The sequence below is a fragment of the Pollachius pollachius genome (assembly GCF_949987615.1).
Source record: "Pollachius pollachius genome assembly, chromosome: 4".
NCBI lineage: Eukaryota > Metazoa > Chordata > Actinopteri > Gadiformes > Gadidae > Pollachius > Pollachius pollachius.
This window is the reverse complement of record NC_136937.1, coordinates 1,756,940-1,779,439: the sequence shown is the minus strand read 5'-3', so window position 1 is coordinate 1,779,439 and position 22,500 is coordinate 1,756,940. Positions and strand designations below refer to the sequence as shown.

Below are 22,500 nucleotides of genomic sequence, written 5' to 3'. Positions count from 1 at the left end.
CCCCTGAATGACAACAACCCGGGCCTCTGTGTTTAACACTAGGCCAGAGTGTCTGGTGTCGAACGCAGTGTGGTTGAATCCACTCTCATTGACCTTAGCATCTAGTTTTGTTTTCCTTGGCACTGCTTTGTATTTTTATTATATTGTATTGTATTATATCCTGTGTCTTCCACTGATGCTGTGGTGTGACAAAAGAATTTCCCATCAGGGGGATTAATAAAATTGTATCTATCTATCTATCTTAGACTCCCACTTGATGCTGGGGATGTTAAGTGGATTGCATTTTTGGGATAGTTAGCATTTTCACATTGTTTGATTTTGTTTTTTTGAGACCTGTTGTCATGACAGCCTATTTGTTGATCTGTTTTGATTGATTATAACAATATGCTTAATTTATGAATACAGATGATGTTGTTTGTATAAATGTCCTCCACATCATCAATCCCCATCACCGTCCTCTTCAATCAACATTCTTGTTAGCCTCTTCCTCTTCATCATCATCCTTATAGTAATCATCCTAATCAATCATCACTATCATTATCGTCATCATCATCATTATCCTAATCATCCTAATCATCCCAATGCATCATCATTATCATCTTTGTAGTCATCATCATCAGCATAATCATCATCATCATCATCATCATCATCATCATCATCATCATCATCATCATCATCATCACCAACAACAGATCTAGTGACAATAAATGTACCGGGGAGTTGCAAACGTGGACAGTCATTATAACACAAGGCAGTTCAGAGGAGCCTTTTGAAAGACGTTGAGTAAAGGTCGTGACCCCTGAATGCCCATTAAAGGTCGTGACCCCTGAATGTCCATTAAAGGTCGTGACCCCTGAATGTTGAGTAAAGGTCGTGACCCCTGAATGCCCATTAAAGGTCGTGACCCCTGGCTGACCTTGGCCGGCGTCGCTGCAGTCCACGGTGAAGTAGGTCGGCTCGTTGGCCTTCAGGCCGGACCTCTCCACCCCGGGGCCGTACACCTTCACGTTCTCCGGATGGCTGCCCTCCCCGATCATCACCTGATGAACGAGTGAATCACAGCTCGGTCATAGTGAGGCCCAACAACACACTTATGAATCAGTGAATCAAATCACCATGATAATTAGGCCCAACAACACTTGTGAATGAGTGAATCAAAGTTCAATCATAATGAGGCCCAACAACACACTTATGAATCAGTGAATCAAGTCACCACAATAATGAGGCCCAACAACACTTATGAATGAGTGAATCACAGCTCAGTCACACTGAGGCCCAACAACACTTATAAAAGAGTGAATCAAAACTCAATTATAATGAGGCCCAACAAAACTTAAGAATCAGTGAATCATAGCTCAATCAAAATGGCGCCAAACAACACTTAGACATGAATGAGTGAATCACAGCTTAATCATAATTAGGCCAAACAAGCCTTATGAATGAGTGAATCAGAGCTCAATAATTATAATAATGACTCCAAACAGCACTTATGAATGAGTGAATCAAAGCTCAATCATAATGAAGCCCAACAACCCTTAGAAATGAATCAGTAAATCAAACTCAATCAAAATGAGGCCCAATGACACTTAGACATGAATGAGTGAATCACAGCTCCGCCGTCCACCGTACCCTGAAGGGGCTGCTGGGCACGTTGACCTCCCCCCAGGTGATGATCAGCGTGTGTTTGATGGGCTTGCTGGGGATGTAGACACAGAGGAAGGTGCTGTCGCCGTTGTCCGTGATCTGGATGTCGATGGGGAAGCCCTCCGCATCCTGCCAGGGCAGAAACAGGATTCAAAACGGTGGATAATAGGCGCAAAATATTCCGTAATGATGTTCGCTTTGATGGCTGAAAGAGGGGGAGGGAGGTGCAAAATGTTTGGGGATGGACGTTTAGTTATTCGAGCTGGAAAGAGTGAGGTAGGGCTTTCCAACCACAACATTACCAATAACAACAATGACAGATGGGTTTAATTGTTAAACATTAGTTCTAATGGTCGATAAACATTGATTAACAGTCACCCTCAATTAAACACGATATTTATACATGAATCTTTTCCAAATATGTCTGTGGAGCTTTGTTGAGAGGATGTTTATGTTGTACTGTGTCCACCGCTTTAAGTGTTTCCATGTTCATAGAGAAACAATCCAAGCCTCCGATGAAGCATTAATATCACACGTTGATATCCTGATCCATCGCTCACACACGACGAAAAGCAAATCGAAAATTTCAACATGTACTGTAATAAATATGTGAAGACTTCAGCTGAAGCTGAACTTGAGAACTTGATAAACCACACATGATTTCTACCTCTGGGGTTCGGCCCTGTGGGCCAGACACCAGACACTAGAATCGCACGCAGCGCTCCTTAACCTCAGGTGAACCGTCCAACCTCCGACCCTCACCTGGGCGTAGAGCCTCAGCTCTCCTCTGCCGGCTCCGCGGGTATCGATGGTGAAGTCCGCCGCTTTGTTCACGATGCAGCCGGTGGGCTCCAGGCCGGGGCCGTAACATTGAACCTAAAGGAGGTGGATGAGGATTAACATTCCCAGAGAGTCAGGAGGATTACGGTAAAGCACCAAGACTGATAGCGGAGGCATATCTACAAAGCCCTCCGGACATTTTTCTGTTTAAGCTTTTTGTGCGCTGGAGAGTTTCAACCTCGGCATTCCTAAGGTTAGCGTGAATGTGATGGGCCGCGGGTAACCGGGAGCTACGGTGGTACTTGAAGACACTCACAAGTTAAAGCATGAATACTACAAAGTAAGCTTTGGTTACATGAGTGGGAAAGATAAAGGAAGACTTCTGTGGTCGGGGGGGGAGTCATTAAAGACGTCTTTTGTTTTGTGGACAAAAAACATGCATGTTGTACAAACCGTGAATAACTCTAAATGGTGAATGACAAGTGTATCAACTAAAATATGAAAATGTATAAACAAAGTTATAGGTCCTCACGTCGAGTATTACGAGCTGGAAGCAAAACACAAAGGAACCTTTTCAGCTCCTTTCTGGTTTAACGCCAATTCTCCATTACCATATTTGGCAATTTTAAATCATTACCCTGAAATACTTTTCATGTGGATAATCTAGGACGGGGCGATCCATATTGAGAGATATGGTCAGACACTCAATCAATAACCAATAAACCCTCCCATACATTACACATCACACCATGTGCAGCATATTAAGACCAACGCACACAGTTAGGGCAAATTTTGGTTCATATTTAAAAAATAAATAGAATCACATGGGTTAATAAAACGGACCACAGCACATGCATATTCCGGACATGAGGGTTAGAAATTGAAAATTCGAAAAATGGTATTTCCTGTCCGGCCGCCACAGCTGCATGCTTTGGCCTCTAGAGCAGGGGTTCTCAGTGCCGCAGAGATTTAGAAATAAAGAGTACCCGAAAAATAAAAGTTTGTGTTTTTTATATGCTTATTGCATACTGTTAACAGACGATGAACAAGCTCATCTTTGTTTTTATTGGCTTCATGTTTACACGGTACATCACAGTCGTGTTGTTATACTTTAAGACTTTTACTGTCTATTAATAAAACTGTGTTTTTATTCTTAATAATTGTCCTTCAGTATCTGTCTTCATTAGATTAGGTTAGGCAGGCTTCCCCCCCCCACCCATCCCCACATCCGGGCCTCAGTAATAAAAGGTTGAGGAACCCTGCTCTAAAGACCCGAGGAACGTAGGAGTAGAGAGTAGTTCAGTTCAAAGTTTTAACGTAGAGTAGAGAGAAACGTAGGAGTAGAGAGTAACGTAGAATAGAGAGTAACTGGAGTAGAGAGTAACGCGGCGCCGACCTGCTCTGGGAAGACGTCGTTGGCCGCGGGGAGGATGTGGGCCATGAAGGGGCTGTCCTTGATGTCCTCGTCGTCGCAGATGACGTGCACGGCGTAGTCGCCGGGCTCCGTGGGCCAGTAGCGCACGTCGCACGAGCCGTCGCCCTTGTCGTCGCACTCAATCTTGGCCTGGGACGGGCCCTCGATGGAGAAGCCTGCGGGTCAGGACGTGGTCGTTAGTGCGGTACATCAGGGGACGCATGGGGGTGAACCACCTGCGTCTGGGTTAACTAGTGAGTCCTTTACCGGACACTTTTCATCCAACGTGACTAGCGGTAACCCTTGGATACCGGTCATTACTAGACCGGGTACCCCCAGCCCGTTCTGCCGGTGATTTGAATTCGCCCTGCAGAAGGGTCTGGAGAGGAGCAATCCATTTCTTTCTGCTTCCGATACGTTTTTGCGAGAGCCAATCACCAAGCTGGCTTTCCCCCCTGGCACGCTATTGGCTGGTTAACACAATGACGACAGGGGAGCGAAGAATTGCGTACAGTCATTGGAACTAGGCCCATTAATCACACCTTTTGTGCTGAAGAAAATGACAGCAGCCTCCCGAGACCAACGTGCGATCTACGACTGAAGCTTGGTCCGGCAATAGCCAGGCTAGGTCATTACAGCATCATTGTGGTAGGCAGGAGGTAAAGCGGGTTGGCTGGTAACCGGAAAGATGCTAGGTCGATCCCAAGTTGTGAGGTGTCCCTGAGCAAATGCCTCACCTCGACTGCTCTTGACGAACTGGCTGTCGCCTTACATGGTTGACACCACCGTTGACACCACCACCACCACCATTCGGTGCACGAACGGTTGAATGTAAGGCAATAATGGTAAAAGCGCTTTGAGTGGCCACTGGTCAGGAAAGCCGAACCCAGAGCCCTTCCACTGGGAGTTAAACCAAACTATGTTCTTTCAAAGGCCTTTTCAATTAGTTTGACGATTCAGCCCCGACCGGCTGCTCTGCACATGGCCCCACAGACCCCCCTGCTATTGTGTGTGTGAACGTCCATCTCATGTCAAAGACATGCGGTTTAATGTGGTTTAATCAAGATGCAGCTCACGAGTGACAAGACATCTGGTCCTCATTCTGGCTCGGTACTTTCTATTGTTTTGTGCGGCCCATGTTGCAATGAACAGCATCGCATTAGTGTTTTGACATGGCTCAACCGGGCTCCCCAGTCAGCCAGAATCAGGTTTCTCGTAACACAAGCTCGCGGACAGAGGGCTGGCTGCTAGTGTTTGGACTCTCAGTAGGGAAGGTCCTGGGTTCGATCCCCTATGTCCACAGTCTAACCTGATTTATTATCCAGCAAACCTAACCCAAAGGGTATTCAACTGGCGGCCCGTGGGCCAAATGTGACCCCTAGGATGCTTTGCAGCCCCAGGAATGCATCCCACATTCCAATGTAAAACAAAATGAGAAATTATAATAATGTAAATTTTGTAAATATTAAGAATAAATATTAACTTATGTTCACTATTTTGCTATCATAATTAAATTGGTCCAGTCCCTTGATGATACATTCATTTATTATTTCTCTTTCAATAATTCTTAACAGTAAATCGTTCATTGGACTGATCCGCAGGGAGTAATCAACACTTTGAGAGCAATGGCCGGCAATGGCTGGTTGTACAACAAAAACCATCATTTGTTAATTTTCCTTCTCAGTCTTGTGGCTTAAAAGATAAAAAGTCACTTCAGCTTTGTGGCCCCCTTCCTAATCTAATCGAATACCCCTGCCCTTACCCCTTTATGCTTCCTAGGTGTCATGAATTCACTGTGAAGACCAAAGCAAACAGAACACAATTCTCGCTCCGTAGTTGTAGTGCGAACCCCAAAAAGTAATATCATCTATTGTCGTTATCAGAGCTAAGCACACAGAGTGGATGTAGTGGGCTGTATCGCTTGATTCACTTTGGATCGGACTGAAGTCTACTTTGGCTTAAACTCAAAGTCATTATTGTGAGTTCAGTCCCAGTGTGCGCCTGCATAAAGGGAACCCAGGAACAGAGGGGAGGGGACTGTGGTTCCGGGTCAGACCTACCCAGGGTCCCCACTTCGGTGCCGATGGCCTCCACCACAAAGTCGGCGCTCTTCCCCACCAGGCCGGTCTCCAGACCGGGGCCCCACGCCCGAACCTTCTGGGGGCCCGCCTCCTCGCTCACCAGCACCTCCATCGGGCTGCACACACACAGGGAGAGAGGCACGCACACACACACACACACACACACACACACACACACAGGCACCACACACACACACACCGAGGCACCACACACATACACAGAGCCACACACACACACAAAGGCACACATACACACAGAGGCACGCACACATACACACACACACAGAGGAACCACACACATACACAGAGGCACACACACACACATCGAGGCATGCACACACACAAAGACACACACACACACACACACACAAACACACAGAGGCACCACACACACAGGGGCACGCACACACACACACACACACACACACACACACACACACACACACAATTCCTCCCATGCACAAATGGTCACACACACAGAGGCACCACACACACACACACACATAAACCCAAACACACAGAAGGACACACACTCATAGACACAAACACGCAGACGTAAACACACACGGTCACACACGCACCCGCACACACACACATAGACAAGCACACACAAAGACACACACACAATAACACACATGAGAACACAAATGAACACACAAAAACACACCCACAAACACACATATAAAGGCTCATATAAACAGACAGGTGCACACACACACACACACACACACACGCACACGCACACACACACACACACAAGCACACACACACACACACACACACGCACACACACACGCACACACACACACACACACACACAGACACACACACAAACAGATTTAATAACTTTCTACAATCATGTTGGTTCACTATGCCCCATAGGCAGACCGGGGGCGGGGCCTTTTAGACTGGGCGGCGTCTTTAAGGCGGGGCAGGGTCCTACCTGCGTGGGATACTGTGCCCCCCCCAGGTGATGGTGATCAGGTATTTCCCCACGACCACCGGGTAGTAGTCACAGTCGAACACGCCGTCGCCCGCACTGCGCACCGTCACCGGCTCCTCCAGGCCCTCTGTCAAAATAAGAGCGCGAAGCACAAGTGTTGAGGAGAAGGCGAAAACTGTAGGGTTCGTGGAACTCATGCTCACAATGTTAACTTTTTATGAAAAGTAGGCTCTGGCTTTTCATATTTCTACCCTCTTAAACTTGTACATTGTCTTTTATTGAATGTCTTATCTTAATGACATATGATTATTATATTTTATTATCAATTGTTTTATATAACACATCCAAAATCAATCCGTATTATGTAACATACATTAAACTAAAAGGAACATGCTATGTATATCTGTAAAAAAAAAAAAAGGGCACAATTTAAAAAATCTCTTTCGGACAAATCTAAAAGCGTGCACAGAATCTTCTTTTGACTCCGATGTCTACTCACTGGGTCCCTTGACGGTGACCTTCAGCTCCCCGTTGCCGCCCCCCCGGGTGTAGACCTTGAAGTCGGCCACCTCCTTCACTCTGAGCCCCTTGGGCTGGAGGCCTCTGCCAGAGGCCCGGCACACGTTGGGGTTGCAGGCTGAACCGACCAATCAGGACGCAGGCAGGGAACAATGGACATTTGAAGGTTAGCACGTAGGGGGAGATAGCGGACGCATGGACGTCATAGAGCTGTCGTGTGGTACACACACACACACACACAAACACACACACACACACGGATACACTCTCAAACTCGCGCACGCAAGCTTACCCACACACACAGAGTCACACACAGACACACACACATAATTAGGGCTGGGCGATATTATCTACTGTATTCAACATTGAGATCAAACCTCAAATCAGAATTGTATTTCCTTTCAGTTTTAGCATTGTATCCAATTTTTTAATTCTAATTGATTTCAATTCTTATTGTCATTGTTCAACATGTCTGCCTCATGTTCATGAAGCCAAGTTAAAGCATAGCGCCCAGCTCTAACACAAAAAAAACACACAACACCATCACAATCACACCCCCACCCTGTCACACATCAGCACACGAACACTGCCCGTGAATGGCCGTTAGTGGCTTTGAACGTTTACGACAGCGCTATGAGAAGCAAGGTTTTCTGCAGCCAGCGAGGGGGGGAAAATAAGAAACGACAGAAGGCCGAAGTTCGAGACGAGACGGGAGGAAAACGAAGGTTATTAACGCTGGAAATAAACACAAATGAGTCAGGAGTGTGGACTCAGAGCAGAGTCACACGAAGAAGGAGAAGCAATAGTATTTCAAAACAACTGGATGTTTTTAAGCTTGTGAAGCCAAAATGAGGCTTTGTTTGCAACGTTGGATGTTCCTAGATTATCCCTGGATGAGTTCGTTTAGATATAAGTGGATCTGCCATCTCTCCACTAAACAGATAGGGACTATATGGTCACTCAGCTCAACAATTATGCTTTTCTTTTAACTCTGCAAATATCTTTCAAATTACATGTTTACAAGAGAGACACAAAACAAGGGTTTCAGGGGTGTGGCCGCTCAGTTTTGACTTGTTTGTGTGCATACTTCAAAAAACATCGTTTGAAGCACTTCCAAGGTTTTCACTGGTTGAAACCATAACGATTGACAATATAATGAACGACAAATGAATAATAACCGCGAAACAGACAGTTCTTAATCAGCAGTTTTGGTTTGAAGAGGAGGGTGAGGTTGGGTCAGGGTTGAAGCCGAGAGCGAGGGGAAACATGATGAGGATGATGAAGGCTCAAATGTGCAATAAACAGCGCAATATACTGCTCTGTGCTGCGTTGCCTTGTGCTGAACTGTGTGGATTTCAAGTTTCCAGGTTCAAGTTTCAAACCTTGGTATTCTGGCTTTTATTCTCTCGGGACAACTTGACTTCTTTTCGACTTTTATCGTTCTTTCCTCCTCATTCAAATGTAGATTTGCCGTTCCACCCATAAAGGGACAATAACCTCTATCCCTCTTGAAACTAACCCCCCCCCCCCCCCCATTGTAATTACCCTAACCTCACCTCAACTTAATTCTCCCTGAGGGCTCAATATTCAACGGTCACAAACACAAGTCTATCCAAACAATTCCTCATCTTTGCCAAGTCCTACATTCTCTTCCCGGTGTTCCCACACCCCATCCTTCACTCCAGCCACACTCTATTGCAGAGGTTCTCAACATTTAATGGCCTGCTATCGATCCACTTTCCAGCTCTGAACGTTTTTAAGACCCCAGCTCTCACTTTTGTGCATCTGCTTCCACGGCTATTGTCTTGAACATCTGCGGGTGATATAAACGGTCCTGGTGAACATTATCGCCTCCCTCCTCAACACACTAAGTGTTTGCTCGTGTCTATGAATCATAAGGCAGTCCATTTGTTTGTACAGGACGTCTGTTCAAACAAGAGCAATGGTTTGCTAAAATGGATCCTCAAATCACGGCAATCTCCTGCAACCCTAAATATATAAGGGGGGGTGGGGTCTGGCCTCCTTTGGGTCCCGACCCATCGGTTGGGAACCGCTGCTCTATGGGAACCTAGAAGATACAAACACGGGTTTCCAGTTTGTTGTTTCCGGGCCCTGAGAGATTGGCTCTGATTTAATGTAATGTAATGAAATCCAAACGGTGTCACGCCAATTACCACTCTCGCAGCTGCAGTTGCACAAGTTGATGGCCGTCCATAGCACTCAAACATCCATACAGAGTGAAAGAGACAGACAGAGAGACAGAGAGAGAGCGAGTGAGTGAGAGAGAGTGAGAGGGAGAGTGATAGACAGAGAGAGGTGGAGAGAGAGAGAGCGAGAGAGACAGAGAGACAGAGAGGGAGAGAGAGAGAGAGGCGGAGAGACATAGCTGGAGAGAGGGGTAGAAAGAGAGAGAGAGAGAGAGAGAGAGAGAGAGAGAGAGGAGGTGGAGGCAGACAAAGAGAGAGAGCGAGAGAGAGAGAGAGAGAGAGGAGGTGGAGGCAGACAAAGAGAGAGAGCGAGAGAGAGAGAGAGAGAGGAGGTGGAGACAGACAAAGAGAGAGAAAGAGAGAGAGAGAGAAGAAGAGGTGGAGAGATGCACAGGAAAAGGAAGAAGCTCAACAGTACTCAAAGCACCAGCGCATGCGCCACAGCCAGCAGACGAAGAGCGTCCCCCTTGATGCAGGAAGAGGGGGTCATTGAGGAAGAGGGGGGGGGGGGTCGGGATGTTTTTCAGTTGAGATGGAGGCGGGGTTTGAGGAAGCGCCAGGCTAACGCAAGCTAGGGGCTCCAATCGCTACCCTCTCATGGCCCCTCCCCCCCCCCCCTCCCCCCCCCCCAGCCTGTACTGACTTGGTCGCCGGGGTTTGGGCGGCGTTGGGGGCGGGGCTCTGGCCCTCGCCCTATCAGCGGACGGGGAGCACCCCGGCGGGGGGGCGTGCGGGCCGGGGGTCCCGGGCGGTGGAGCCGGGCCGCTCTGCCGAGCTGAGGAAGGTTCCGGGCGCACAGTGTCAAGGCCCCGATACGCTGACAACCAGAAGATGTTTTCCCGCGTCGGCACACAGACAAAATGGCTGCCCAGAGCTTTCGTTTGGTGGAGAAAAACAACGGGGTTCGATCGGGTCTCGTCTAACGCGGACCCCGTGTTGTTCGACAACCAGTGCGCGCGTCGCGGCGGCTACGTTTAGCCTCAACGCAAGCGATGTATTTGAGGAAACAGTCCGCGCGAATAAACACGCTAATTTCGCTTTCGTTGTGCGTGTATCAGGGCCTTGAGTCGCACGTAGGGAGGAGGGGGTGTGTGTGGTGGAGGTGGTGGTGGTGGTGGAGGTGGTGGTGGTGGTGGTGGTGGTGGAGGTGGTGGTGGTGGTGGTGGTGGTGGTGGTGGTGTGGGGTGGTGGTGTTGGTGGTGGCGTTGGTGGTGGTTGTGGTGGTGGTGGTGGTGTGTGGTGGTGGTGGTGGTGGTGTGTGTGGTGGTGGTGGTGGTGGTGGTGGTGTTGGTGGTTGGAGGTTCCAGGCTCCGCCCATCCCTTCCACACCAAAGGTATCCCCCAGCCCATCCGAACCCGACAGCCAACCGGAACCAAGATAGCAGCGCAAAGACAAGCCCCAGAACCAATAAGAAGGCACCACGGGGGACAGGAAGTGGTCATCCACCAGCAGGAAGTGGCCCAGGAACTGGGCAGTCCAGGAAGTGACCCCCAACAGACCTTTAGCTGGTTTCTGGTAAACGTGTCGGTTAGTTTATTAGAGTTCAAACTGAAAACGCACACAGATTAGAGTTCAGAGTTAGCGATCCTTACAGTTTACAGTTTATAATGAATCTACTTTGTAAAGGGTTAATTTATGGTGAATTTATTTTAATTATATTTAAAAGGCAGAGCTAGTTGAAGATTGGGTTATTTTAGTCATTTATCATGAAACAAAAAATAAGAATACCTATTTGTCGCGTAATAAAAAAACATAAATTAACCGTTTTGACAGCGGGGTCATTATAAACCAAAACACGACAAACGAGTGCAGACCAAAAACGTTCTTAATATTCCCGCGCTCTTACTGCAGCACTCCAGCGCCGGGGCGGGGGGGTGGCCCTACCTTCTGAGATGTGGACGGTGAAGGGGCTCCTGGGGACCTGCTGGCCGGCGAAGGTGACGTAGAGGACGTGGGGCCCCTCCAGCACGGGGCCGTAGGTGCAGCGGAACACGCTGTCCCCCTTGTTCTCTAGCACGATCTCCACCGTGTCGCGCCGGCCGTTGGCGTCCACGATGACCACGCCCACGTCCCCCGCGCCGGCCCCTGGGGGGCGGGGCCACGAGAAAGAGGACGAGGTCACGTGACTGTCCCGGCTCTAATGTGGAGTCGCTCGTTAGGACCCCGGGGTCCTAACGAGCCATGTGGATCAACGCAAAGCTCTTGGGAAGCACTTTTCTTTAATGTGTTTTTTTAAGCACTATATCTTAATTGATTATTAATGTTGATTGATTCATTGATTGATTGGTTGATTATTGTCTATTGGAATAAAAGCCGGAAGTTATGAAACCGTTTTACGTATTGTATGTTTTTGGGAACACAGAACAGGGGACGTTAGCGAATAACAGTAATAATGTTAATATTAGAACTGCCATTTACCAAGATATAAATATACTACACTACAATACATTTCACATTACATTTATATACATAACCCCTTTCTATCGCATGTTTCTACATTGAAAAACATGTCATTGATTGGCAGTTTGCAGTGCCTATTGATATACTCCTGGTACTGTGTTGATAAGGTCTATTGGACTACGTTACCCATGAGGCTGAGCGCCGGTTGGAGGGAAATAGCATACGCGAGCGCTATGAGCGTGTACAGTTGTTGGACTGCTTATGCAATAAAACATGGCTAGGAACTAAACATGCTGCTGCGCCCGGTTTGTCATATATAAGGAACAAACATAACAGGTACTATCTTGTACCATCTATACGTTCCGGCGGAGACGGAGAACGAGGTGACCTGAGGTTCGCCACCGGGTCTCTCTGGGGCCTCACCTGCGGTGTAGATGTCAAAGTAGGTGGGCTTGTTGGCCACGTTCCCCTGGGGCTCCAGCCCGGGGCCGCGGGCCTGCACCTTGTTGGGGTCCCCCAGGGCCTTGGACACGTTGACGTTGAAGGGGCTCCGGTCGATGTCCTGCCCGGCGAAGAGCACCTTCAGCTGGGGAGAGGAGCCAGGGAAAGGGGGCCGGTCAACTCTGCGACCTCTCTTTTAAACATGGGCTCCCCCAACTCGAGACGAGTGTTTGTTCTTACTTTATGTAGGCCTTCCACTTTGGGAAGGTAGACCACTGAATAGGATCTCTTCTTGTCGTTGTTGGGGATCACTCTGGCCTGGTGGGTACGGAAGTGGAGGAAAGTGGGGATTATTAAGGTAGACAGGTTGGAGGGCTACGGCGTAGTTCTGATTGAGTGAACCAGTTAGTGCGAAGGCGCTCTTTGGCATGCAAAAACATCGTTTCTAAAAAAGATAGGCTGACCAAGGCACACTTTCTTAAAGTTAAAAAAGCTTTCATAAATAGGCTAATTCATATTAGAATTCTTAAAATATTTGCCAACATGTTTCGGCCATTGTGGGCCTTCAGCGGGGCAAGATCCAGGGCACAATGTGTGGATTATGTTTGCATGGTGCAGATCGCTGTGCGGGGGTTTTAAACATAGCGACAGGTTTGTGCTCATACCTCCTCGGTGTGGCCTTCGGGGTCTTCCACGTAGACCAGCACCTCCCCGAGGCCGGCCTCCACCGTCTCCACCAGGAACTCGGCGGGCTTCAGCACGACGTTGCCCCTGGGCTCGATGCCTGAGGCAGCGGGATAAGTTAGCATCTGACAGGAAACGGACTAAGTCCATCCCATCGTACGGTTCAGTGCACTGGACTCCCGAGACAGAAGCAGATATAGTTTTATCAAGTACCACCACGGGGTTATTCTGTGCCTCAGCGAGCGTTAAGTCTTTCAAATCTGAGAAGTCAATTTGATTGTACGGTTCAACTCCCATCAAGTATTTTTTGGTCCATCGGTTCAGTCTCTCTCTCCCTCCGTCGCTCCCCCCTCTCCCCTCTCTCTCCCTCTCTCCCTCCCTCCCTCCCTCCCTCCCCCCCTCTCTCACCCGGTCCATAGGCCTTGGCCATCTTGGGGTGGAGGGTCTTGGCTCTGAGGGGCGCCCCGGGCTTCAGCTTGGACTTGGGGAACTGGGAGAGGTAGGTCATGACCGAGTGCTCGTCCACATTGGGGTCCACGATCTCCTCAGGGGCGATCACCTGGGGGGGGGGGGGGGGGGGGGGGGGGGGGGGGGGGAAAGGGGGAGGAAAGGAGGAGGGAAGGGTAAGGAAGGGGGAGGAAAGGGGGAGAAAAGGGAAGAAAGGGGGAGGAAAGGTAGAGGAAAGGGTAAGGAAGGGGGAGGAAAGGCGGAGAAAAGGGAAGAAAAGGGGGAGGAAAGGGGGAGGAAAGGGAGAGGAAAGGGTAAGGAAAGGGGGATAAAAGGAAAGGAAAGAGGGAGGAAAGGGAGAGGAAAGGGTAAGGAAGGGAGAGGAAAGGGGGAGAAAAGGGATGGAGGAAAGGGGGAGGAAGGGGGGAGTAAAGGGAGAGGAGAGGGAGGGGAGGAAAGGGAGAGGAAAGGGAGAGGGAAGGGGAGGAAAGGGAGAGGAAAGGGTGAGGAAGGGGGAGGGAAGGGAGAGGAAAGGGGGAGGGAAGGGGAGGAAAGGGAGAGGAAAGGGTAAGGAAAGGGGGATAAAAGGAAAGGAAAGGGGGAGGAAGGGGGAGGGAAGGGGGGTCAGAGGGTTACTGTTCTGCTGGGGAGAGCGCTGAAGACCCCTCCCTAAATGACGGTTTGGCCGGACTTGGCCGGGGTTTGTTGGTGTTTTTTCTATCGTTTTGTTATGATGTTGTTTGTTGTCTTGTTGTCTTAATGGACACCCTGCAGCCGACCAACCCACCCACTGAATTCCTTCATGTCATCCCAACCGGGATGACAAACGTTATTTGTGATTCTGATTTGTGAGTCGACCTTTGCTTCAGAGGGATCATGGTTGCAAAATCGAGGACATGAGGCTAAATAAGGAAAAAACATTTGATACCTTTAATTTATTTAGTAATTAAATTGTCCACCCCCTTCTCCTCTCTCTCTCTCTCTCTCTCTCTCTCTCTCTTTCTTTGTCTCTCTCTCCCTCTCTCTCTCGTTCTCTCTCACACACTCTCTCTCACTCTCTCTCTCTCTCTCACTCTCTCACTCTCTCTCACACTCTCTCTCTCTCTCCCTCTCTCCCTCTTTCTCTCTCTCTCTTTCATTCTCTCTCTCTCACTCTCTCCCTCTCTCTCTCGTTCTCTCTCACACACTCTCTCCCTCTCTCTCTCTCTCTCTCTCTCTCTCTCTCTCTCTCTCTCTCTCTCTCTCTCTCTCTCTCTGCACCATTAGAATTGAGACTCGTCGGGCGAGCTAAATTAGACCGTGGGCCTTGGGGCCAAAAGGGGAGCTCCTGGAAATAACCTGGAGGGGCCGATAGCACGTCTGGACGGTAGCACCCCCTGCTAACCCTAACCCCGTGCTGTCGGACTGGAGGTGGAGTGCAGACAGGACTTGCTAGCTAGGCTATGAATAGGAACTGTTTTGGGAATAACGGGTGTAGAATATTCAGATTGAAATGCACTCAAAGAACAAACTCACCCCCCCCCCGCCCCAAACCAGTACCTTTACATTTAGGGCGTTTAGCAGACGCTTTTATCCAAAGTGACTTACAATGAGTACATTTGTCAGAAGAAGAGAAACAACAACATATCGCTGTCGGTACAGTAACGCCTCGTGCCCGCTGCACCGTCCGTTGACGGATCCCCGTTGACTTTGAACGGGGACGGACGCGCAATGCATTGTTGATCTGTCCATTCTGTTGGATCCGTCGGTGCCGTCAGAAAGTTGAAAAATGTTCAACTTTTTCACGGCAGCGACGGATCCGTCATCCAATCGGATCACGGTATGCAAATGTAAGCCTCTGGTCTGACGACCCTGGAAAGCTCCCCCATCCGTCAGCCACGCCTTCCGACGTCCTTCGACGGACGGTGCAGTGGGCACGAGGCGTGAGGATGTTCATTGAACCAAGTGCCAAGCACTAACCATCACTAGGTTAACCCATTCCCTGTATACAGAAAGCATAGCTAGGAGAAGATGCTACACAATGATAAGTACAGATCTTTTATTTTCATATGTATTTCTTCATTAAATGACTCCCGGCTGGTAAAGTAATGGGTTTGAGTTTTAATCCAGCTGGATTAGTAACAGAGTTTTAAACTGCACTGAACCGGTTAAAGGCAGACTTTCCTTTTTCTCAGTTTCTCTGTTTAACGTCTGAGTGCTTGCTATAAAAACAGGCCTTGGCACACTGCTCACATAACCCTCGGTCCACAGCAACCAACACAGCACGGCTCATTCTACACTTTGTTACATAATGCTATGAAGTACTGCGATGCAAAAGTATTTCATTTGATTTAAAGGCCACATTTATGTTTCGTTAAGATAAACATTATAATTTAACTCTTTCTCTGTCTGTCTAGAACCATGGCAATCATCACTACGACCAAACCCGCTTTGCATGTGAAAATAAAGTGACAAGGAAATTAATCCTTGTTCCTGGTAGTTTGTGGCTCCAGTACGAACCTGCATATCTCTACTACAATTGTGTTTTATTGTATTCTATTGTTTTTTATTGTATTCTATTGTATACTATTATTTTCTATTCTGAACCAAACCAAACACACTTTTCTCCAGTGCCCTGGACTCCGGTGCAGTCGTCAAGGCAACCGTGTACAGCGCAGAGCTTGACTCTGATTGGTCGTTACCTGGGGCACTCCCAGCCAATCGTCTGCCTGCTGCATGGCCTCCCGGGCGTTCTCGACGGGCTGGCTCGGATCCCACGTCTCCCAATCAGGACACAGGCCTGAGGAGAGGGCGGGTGTTAGGAGTTGATTGGCAGAACGGTGACCCTACCAGTGATTACGGTTTGTACAGTTGCTGCGTGAGAATCGACCAATGATAATTTAGGCATCGCTACGGAAGCCCCTAAAGGACATGGAGTTCTTGGTTTTATTTGCCTCCCGGGAGAAATTAATAGCTTTGGATTACTGCATTATATAACACAGCACGGAAACTCTATAAAGGTCAACTCCACTCCAACCTTTTTGGCGATAAGTTATTTTTGGCATTATTATCGCAGTCATGTTGTTATCTAAAGTTGTGTCATCCGAAGAATATTTGTCTTTGTGTTTTTGAAAATAAAACCATAAATGGACGGATGTGACTCACGTTGTTATTCACTTAAAGAGCAACGGAAAAAGCCAATTCTGACAGTTCAGCGTGTATTACTAACACAGAATCACCAGATCTGAATGTATGAACAAATGCTGTTTTCTCTCCCCCTTTGGAAAGTTTGAAAAAGTTCAACCCTGAATAATCCAATAAAAGGATTATCCCCCTCCTCTAAAACAAGAACACCACTTTACAGATAACACTGTCGTAACACCGACCACAGCATTCCCTCTGCCCGGTTCTCTTATGTCACTGTGATTAAAAGCACAATGTTTCAGCAGTGGTACACATGCTCAGTAAGTGGCCTAATCCCAATTACTCCTCTGAGATGAGTTTGTTTTATCTTCATCCAGACGTCTGAGACACCAACCCCACCCCATACCCACCACCACCACTACCCACAGCCCAAACACATGTCTAAATTCCCGCCTCTCCAATGCGTTCTCGCGAGCTTCACAACCCTTCCTCAGATCCTAATTACTGAGTATTAACTCAAGTCAAAGGACCCGGAATGACGCAAACGACAGATCCACTTGAGACCAGGCATTCGAAAGCAGGATTCACGTTTCACATATTGTTTTTTACTAAGTCATATTTTGGCCAAATTGTGATATCTAACCTAACTCTACTCTCCTATTGAGCTGGTTCACAGCTTTTGCTACATCCTAAGCCAATCAGAGTGCTTTTTAAATCCCATTATCACTATCTGCCTGAGTCATCTATTTGATTTTTTATGCTAAACACAAGATGAACTTTAAAATATGACTCAAGCAATTATGCCATGAGGCTAACGATATGCTATGTCCTCTCATGCCACGTCAAGTTTTGTAAACGGTTTCACATTATGACGTTATTATATCAACCCTAACACTAACACTATACCATACAATCAATTCCCCATGCTTCCCAGTGCGTTCTACACTCTCCCCCCCATCCTCCTCCCCGATTGGCCCGGGGACAGACAGGAAACAGGAAGTGCGCGCTCCGCTCACCGGGGGCGCAGTTGTCCACCAGGGCGCCCAGGGCCTTGCCGTCCCTCCAGTCGCGGTGGAAGTTGTTGATGGGCATCTGAGGCACCTTGTTCTGGATCCAGCCCAGCAGACGCTGTTTGGGGGTCAGCTTGCGGGCGTCCTCCTCGTCCTCGTCCTCCCACATGGGCATGGAGATGGAGTAGTGGAGGATCAGCGTCCAGATCAGACCCAGGATCAGCTTCAGGTTCCCGTCCACGATGGCCTTGGAGTCTGGGGAGGAACGGGAGCGGGTTACAGGGCGGTGCTGCGGTGGCGGTTTTTGGGGGAGCTGGTGGATGTTGGACACACTGATCGCCGGACATCAGCATTGACATTTAGAAGACGCTTTAATCCAAAGCGACCAACACCATTCGTGCACACATTCACACACCGACGGCGGAGTCAACCACGCCAGCACTTCGGGAGCAGTCAGGGTGAAGTGTCTCGCTCAGGGACACCTCGACGAGGAGACGAGAATCGGACTAGCAACCTTCCAGTTAGAAGTCAACCCGCAGCACCTCTTGCCAAGCCCAAGCATCCAGCTTAGCTCAACATTGGTGTGGTTACCGACACAAATCTTAGAAACACCTTTTCACCCACGCTAGGGGCACTGAACGTAATCCCACCCAACCCAACGTTAACCATTTCTACTAAGTAGCCTGCCGCTTTTCTAACCAGTGGCCTCTCAAAGCAATTCACCCATTCATGCACACATTCACACACCGACTGCGTTGTCAACCATGCAAGGCGACAGTCAGCAGTATTTTTGAGGCGTCTCGCTCAGGGACACCTCGACGCTCAGCAAGGAGGAGCTGGGGATCGAACCAGCAACCTCCCGGTTACCAGCCAACCAACCCGCTCTACCTCTTGAGCCACATGCCGTCCCACTCTTATACTGTCCACACATCAGCAGAGCAAACCATTAAGCCGAAACCCAACCACGTCCACCCTCACACCATGACCTCGACAGCCAGCGGGCGTCCTAGCCGTTGAGTTTCACATATCAAAAGTGCTCCTTACTTTTTCATTACAGGAGAAAGAAAGAGAGTAAAAGCGGATGGAGGGTTCCGGGCCAGCATCAGAGGGGAGCTGCCCAGGGCAACAATGTGTTTAGGAGGGCTATGTCATCCTGGGCGGCCAGTCGGGGCACAAGAACAGCGGCCACGGAGCTATCAGGCAGACATCTGTATCTACTCTGGGAGCTGATCGGCACGCCGATCGCATCGCAGCACGCAGCGGAACGGGTACGACTCCAATAGAGCCACGCGCGCTTCCACATAGACACAGACACACACACACACACACAGACGCACACACAGACACAGACACCAACACAGACAGAGACACCAACACAGATACACACACAGACACAGACACCGACACACACACAGACACAGACACATACACATTCACAGACACACACAGACGCAGACACAGTCACAGACACAGATACACACACACCAAGACACAGACACAGACACAGATACACACACACCAAGACACAGACACAGATATAGATACACACACACACACACACACACACACACACACACACACAGAGACACAGCTACACATACACATACACAGATACAGATACACAAACATGTTTAGACACTGGATGTGCGAACGCACATCCAGACACACGCATGCAAACAGACACATACACACACATATCGAAACTGATCAAAGCTGACATCGAGACATAAACACACACCCACACACACAAACAAACACACACAGGCATGTTGTCACACACACACACACACACACACAGATACACAGACACACACACACACACACAGATACACACACACACAGACACACACACACACACACATATCAAAACTGATGAGGGAACGCACATCAAGACACACACAGGCACACACAAACACACACACACACACACACACACACAATCACACAGAAGGAGAGCAATGTTGCAAAACTGTTTTGATTCGTTTAGATGAGTCAGTACTCTGTTCTGTCTTTGCTTAAATATCCACATGGAAAAGGTTTGAAATTGGCTTGTAACTTCTCTATATGGGAAGTAACACCGTGTGCACGAAACAACAGGCTGATGCTAAATTGCAAAAAAACGCTAATTTGCAATCACAGACAAGGGTTTAATACATAGGAAGATGAAGATTTCTTGGATCATTTCCCAAACACTTAAACTCTTAACCCGGCGACCAGTTCCCCATCCTCTAAATCCTGTGTTGTTTCCTAAAGCAACAAAGCTGCTTTAGGAATTTTTTTATTTAGTTACGAATAGCTAAGAAAGTTGTGGTTTGCCGTCCCGACCCAAGTCCACTGCGGTGTACCATAGCAATGAGCCCCTGTGTTCGGTGTGCGTTTCATTCACAACGTGAGCTACATCGCAGATGAAGAGGGGAGGAAGTGAAGCAAAGTGCCTTAACCTTAAGGCAAGCCAAGCCGTTCGAATCGAGCGGGGGCAGCAGGGAAAAGGGACACAGTAAAGGATTAAGGAACGTATGGACTATAGATTTACAAAGAGAGAGAGAGAGAGAGAGAGAGAGAGAGAGAGAGAGAGAGAGAGAGAGAGAGAGAGAGAGAGAGAGAGAGAGAGAGAGAATTATAGAAAGAGAGAAGAGAGAGTAAGAGAGAATGATGAAAAACAGAAAGAGAGAGAGAGAGAGAGAGAGAGAGAAAGAGAGAGAGAAAGAAAGAGAAAGAGAGAGAGAGAAATTGACAGTCAGATAGGGAGAGAGAATAGAGAGAGTGAGCGATAGAAAGAAAGGATGAGAGTGACAGAGACAAGATCAGAGAGAGAGAGAGAGCGATCGATCGAGAGGCGGGAACTCCATAATGAAGGTGGATTCCAGTTGGTCTTGAGCGGCCAAGGAGATCAGCGTCACACTGCAGAGCCTGATGCTACACCACCCCCTCTCTTTGGATATAGGTCACCCTTTACAATCAGAACCACATGCTGGGGCCTGAACATACACATCGATATGGACTGGAGCTGACACTGACACACACACACACACGGACATACAAACACATACACACCGACACACGCAGACACAGACACACGCAGACACAGGGACACAGACAGAGAGACACACTCGGACACACACACACACACACACACATATATATATACATACACAAACACGCACACACACGGACATTCAAACACATACACACAGACACACGCTGACACAGACACATGCAGACACAGGGACACAGACAGAGAGACACACTCGGACACACACACACACACACACACACATATATATACATACACAAACACGCACACACACGGACATTCAAACACATACACACAGACACATGCTGACACAGACACATGCAGACACAGGGACACAGACAGAGAGACACACTCGGACACACACACACACACACACACACATATATATACATACACAAACACACACACGCACGGACATTCAAACACATACACACAGACACACGCAGACACAGACACACGCAGACACAGGGACACAGACAGAGAGACACACTCGACACACACACACACACACATGAATATATACATACACAAACACGCACACACACACGCACGGACATTCAAACACATACACACAGACACACACTGACACAGACACACTCAGACACAGGGACACAGACAAAGAGACACACTCGGACACACACACACACACACACACATATATACATACACAAACACACACACACACAAAAACAGTAACACACACACATGGACACACACACACACACACACAAACGATTGGGTTGGGTAAAGGGACTGTGCTCCCTATTGTTACCGTTTGCTGGTCATATTCAAACCCCCTCACTTTCTCTTCACACACACACACACACACACACACACACACACACACACACACACACGCGCACAGACACGTGAACACACAAATGCTCGGGCCCCACTGTGTAAATATATGCATACAAACAAACACAAACGCACACACACTCACAAACCACCCTGCATACCTCGGTCTCAAACTGTGGGCGATGTGACCCCCCCCCCCCCCTGTTTGTTTGTAGGGTTTTGGCCGCAGCAATGTTCCCCATATGGAACCATACAAAGACATTCTTCAATCTCCAGCGCTCGGAGAACCGGCCTAATGCAAACCGCCTGTTCTCCGGCTTGATATCATTCTTAAGTGACAGTTGATTCTGAGGTAGAGGGGTGTGCGTGCTTGTGCGTGTGTGTGTCTGTAGCTGTGTGTGTCTGTGTGTGTTTGTGTGTCTAGGTGTGTGTGTGTGTGTGTGTCTGTGTGTCGGTGTCTCTGCCTGCATCTGTGTGTGTATGTAATGTGTGCGTGACGAGTCTGTCTGTGTGTGTGTGTGTCTATCTGTCTGTGTCTGTGTGTGTGTGTGGGGTGTGTGTATGTCTGTGTGTGTATTTCTTTGTGTCTGTGTCTGTGCCTGTGCGTGCTTGCATGCGTGTGTGTGTGTGTGTGTGTGTGTGTGTGTGTGTGTGTGTGTGTGTGTGTGTGTGTGTGTGTGTGTGTGTGTGCGTGCGTGCGTGTGTGCAGGGCGAGGTTTCCACTCTGACGAGGGTGAGGAGGTGAGAGTGAAGAGAGTTCTGGAAGGGGAGGAAGAGGCGTTTAGGGAACAACGTGTTGCTCGTCTTATGTTTGTTTCTCTGCCAAAATCCGGAACCTCTCCTTTAAGCCGGACGACCCTTTAATTGATCGTCCATGACTCAAAAGCGGTTTGATTAAAGAATACATGAAAAAAAAGGCAACTGAACCCGATGGCTGTTTTGCTAACTGCTGCTTGACTTCTCCGTTCGTTTTC

General features: G+C 48.4%; 1 protein-coding gene across 1 annotated transcript in view; it reads right to left on the bottom strand.

The window, feature by feature from the left end:
• Positions 1-22,500, bottom strand: part of LOC307075111 (filamin-C-like) — a gene marked incomplete at both ends in the record, with an annotated part of 69,709 nt that overhangs the window by 32,934 nt on the left and 14,275 nt on the right. The window contains 15 exon segments of the mRNA XM_079735616.1: positions 1-3; positions 917-1,040; positions 1,630-1,773; positions 2,407-2,520; positions 3,821-4,014; positions 5,899-6,035; positions 6,863-6,989; positions 7,362-7,499; positions 11,474-11,674; positions 12,413-12,575; positions 12,671-12,748; positions 13,096-13,214; positions 13,523-13,673; positions 16,243-16,340; positions 17,701-17,949. The exon segment at positions 1-3 is cut by the window's left edge and continues 158 nt beyond it. Coding sequence (XP_079591742.1) covers positions 1-3; positions 917-1,040; positions 1,630-1,773; positions 2,407-2,520; positions 3,821-4,014; positions 5,899-6,035; positions 6,863-6,989; positions 7,362-7,499; positions 11,474-11,674; positions 12,413-12,575; positions 12,671-12,748; positions 13,096-13,214; positions 13,523-13,673; positions 16,243-16,340; positions 17,701-17,949 — 2,040 coding nt within the window.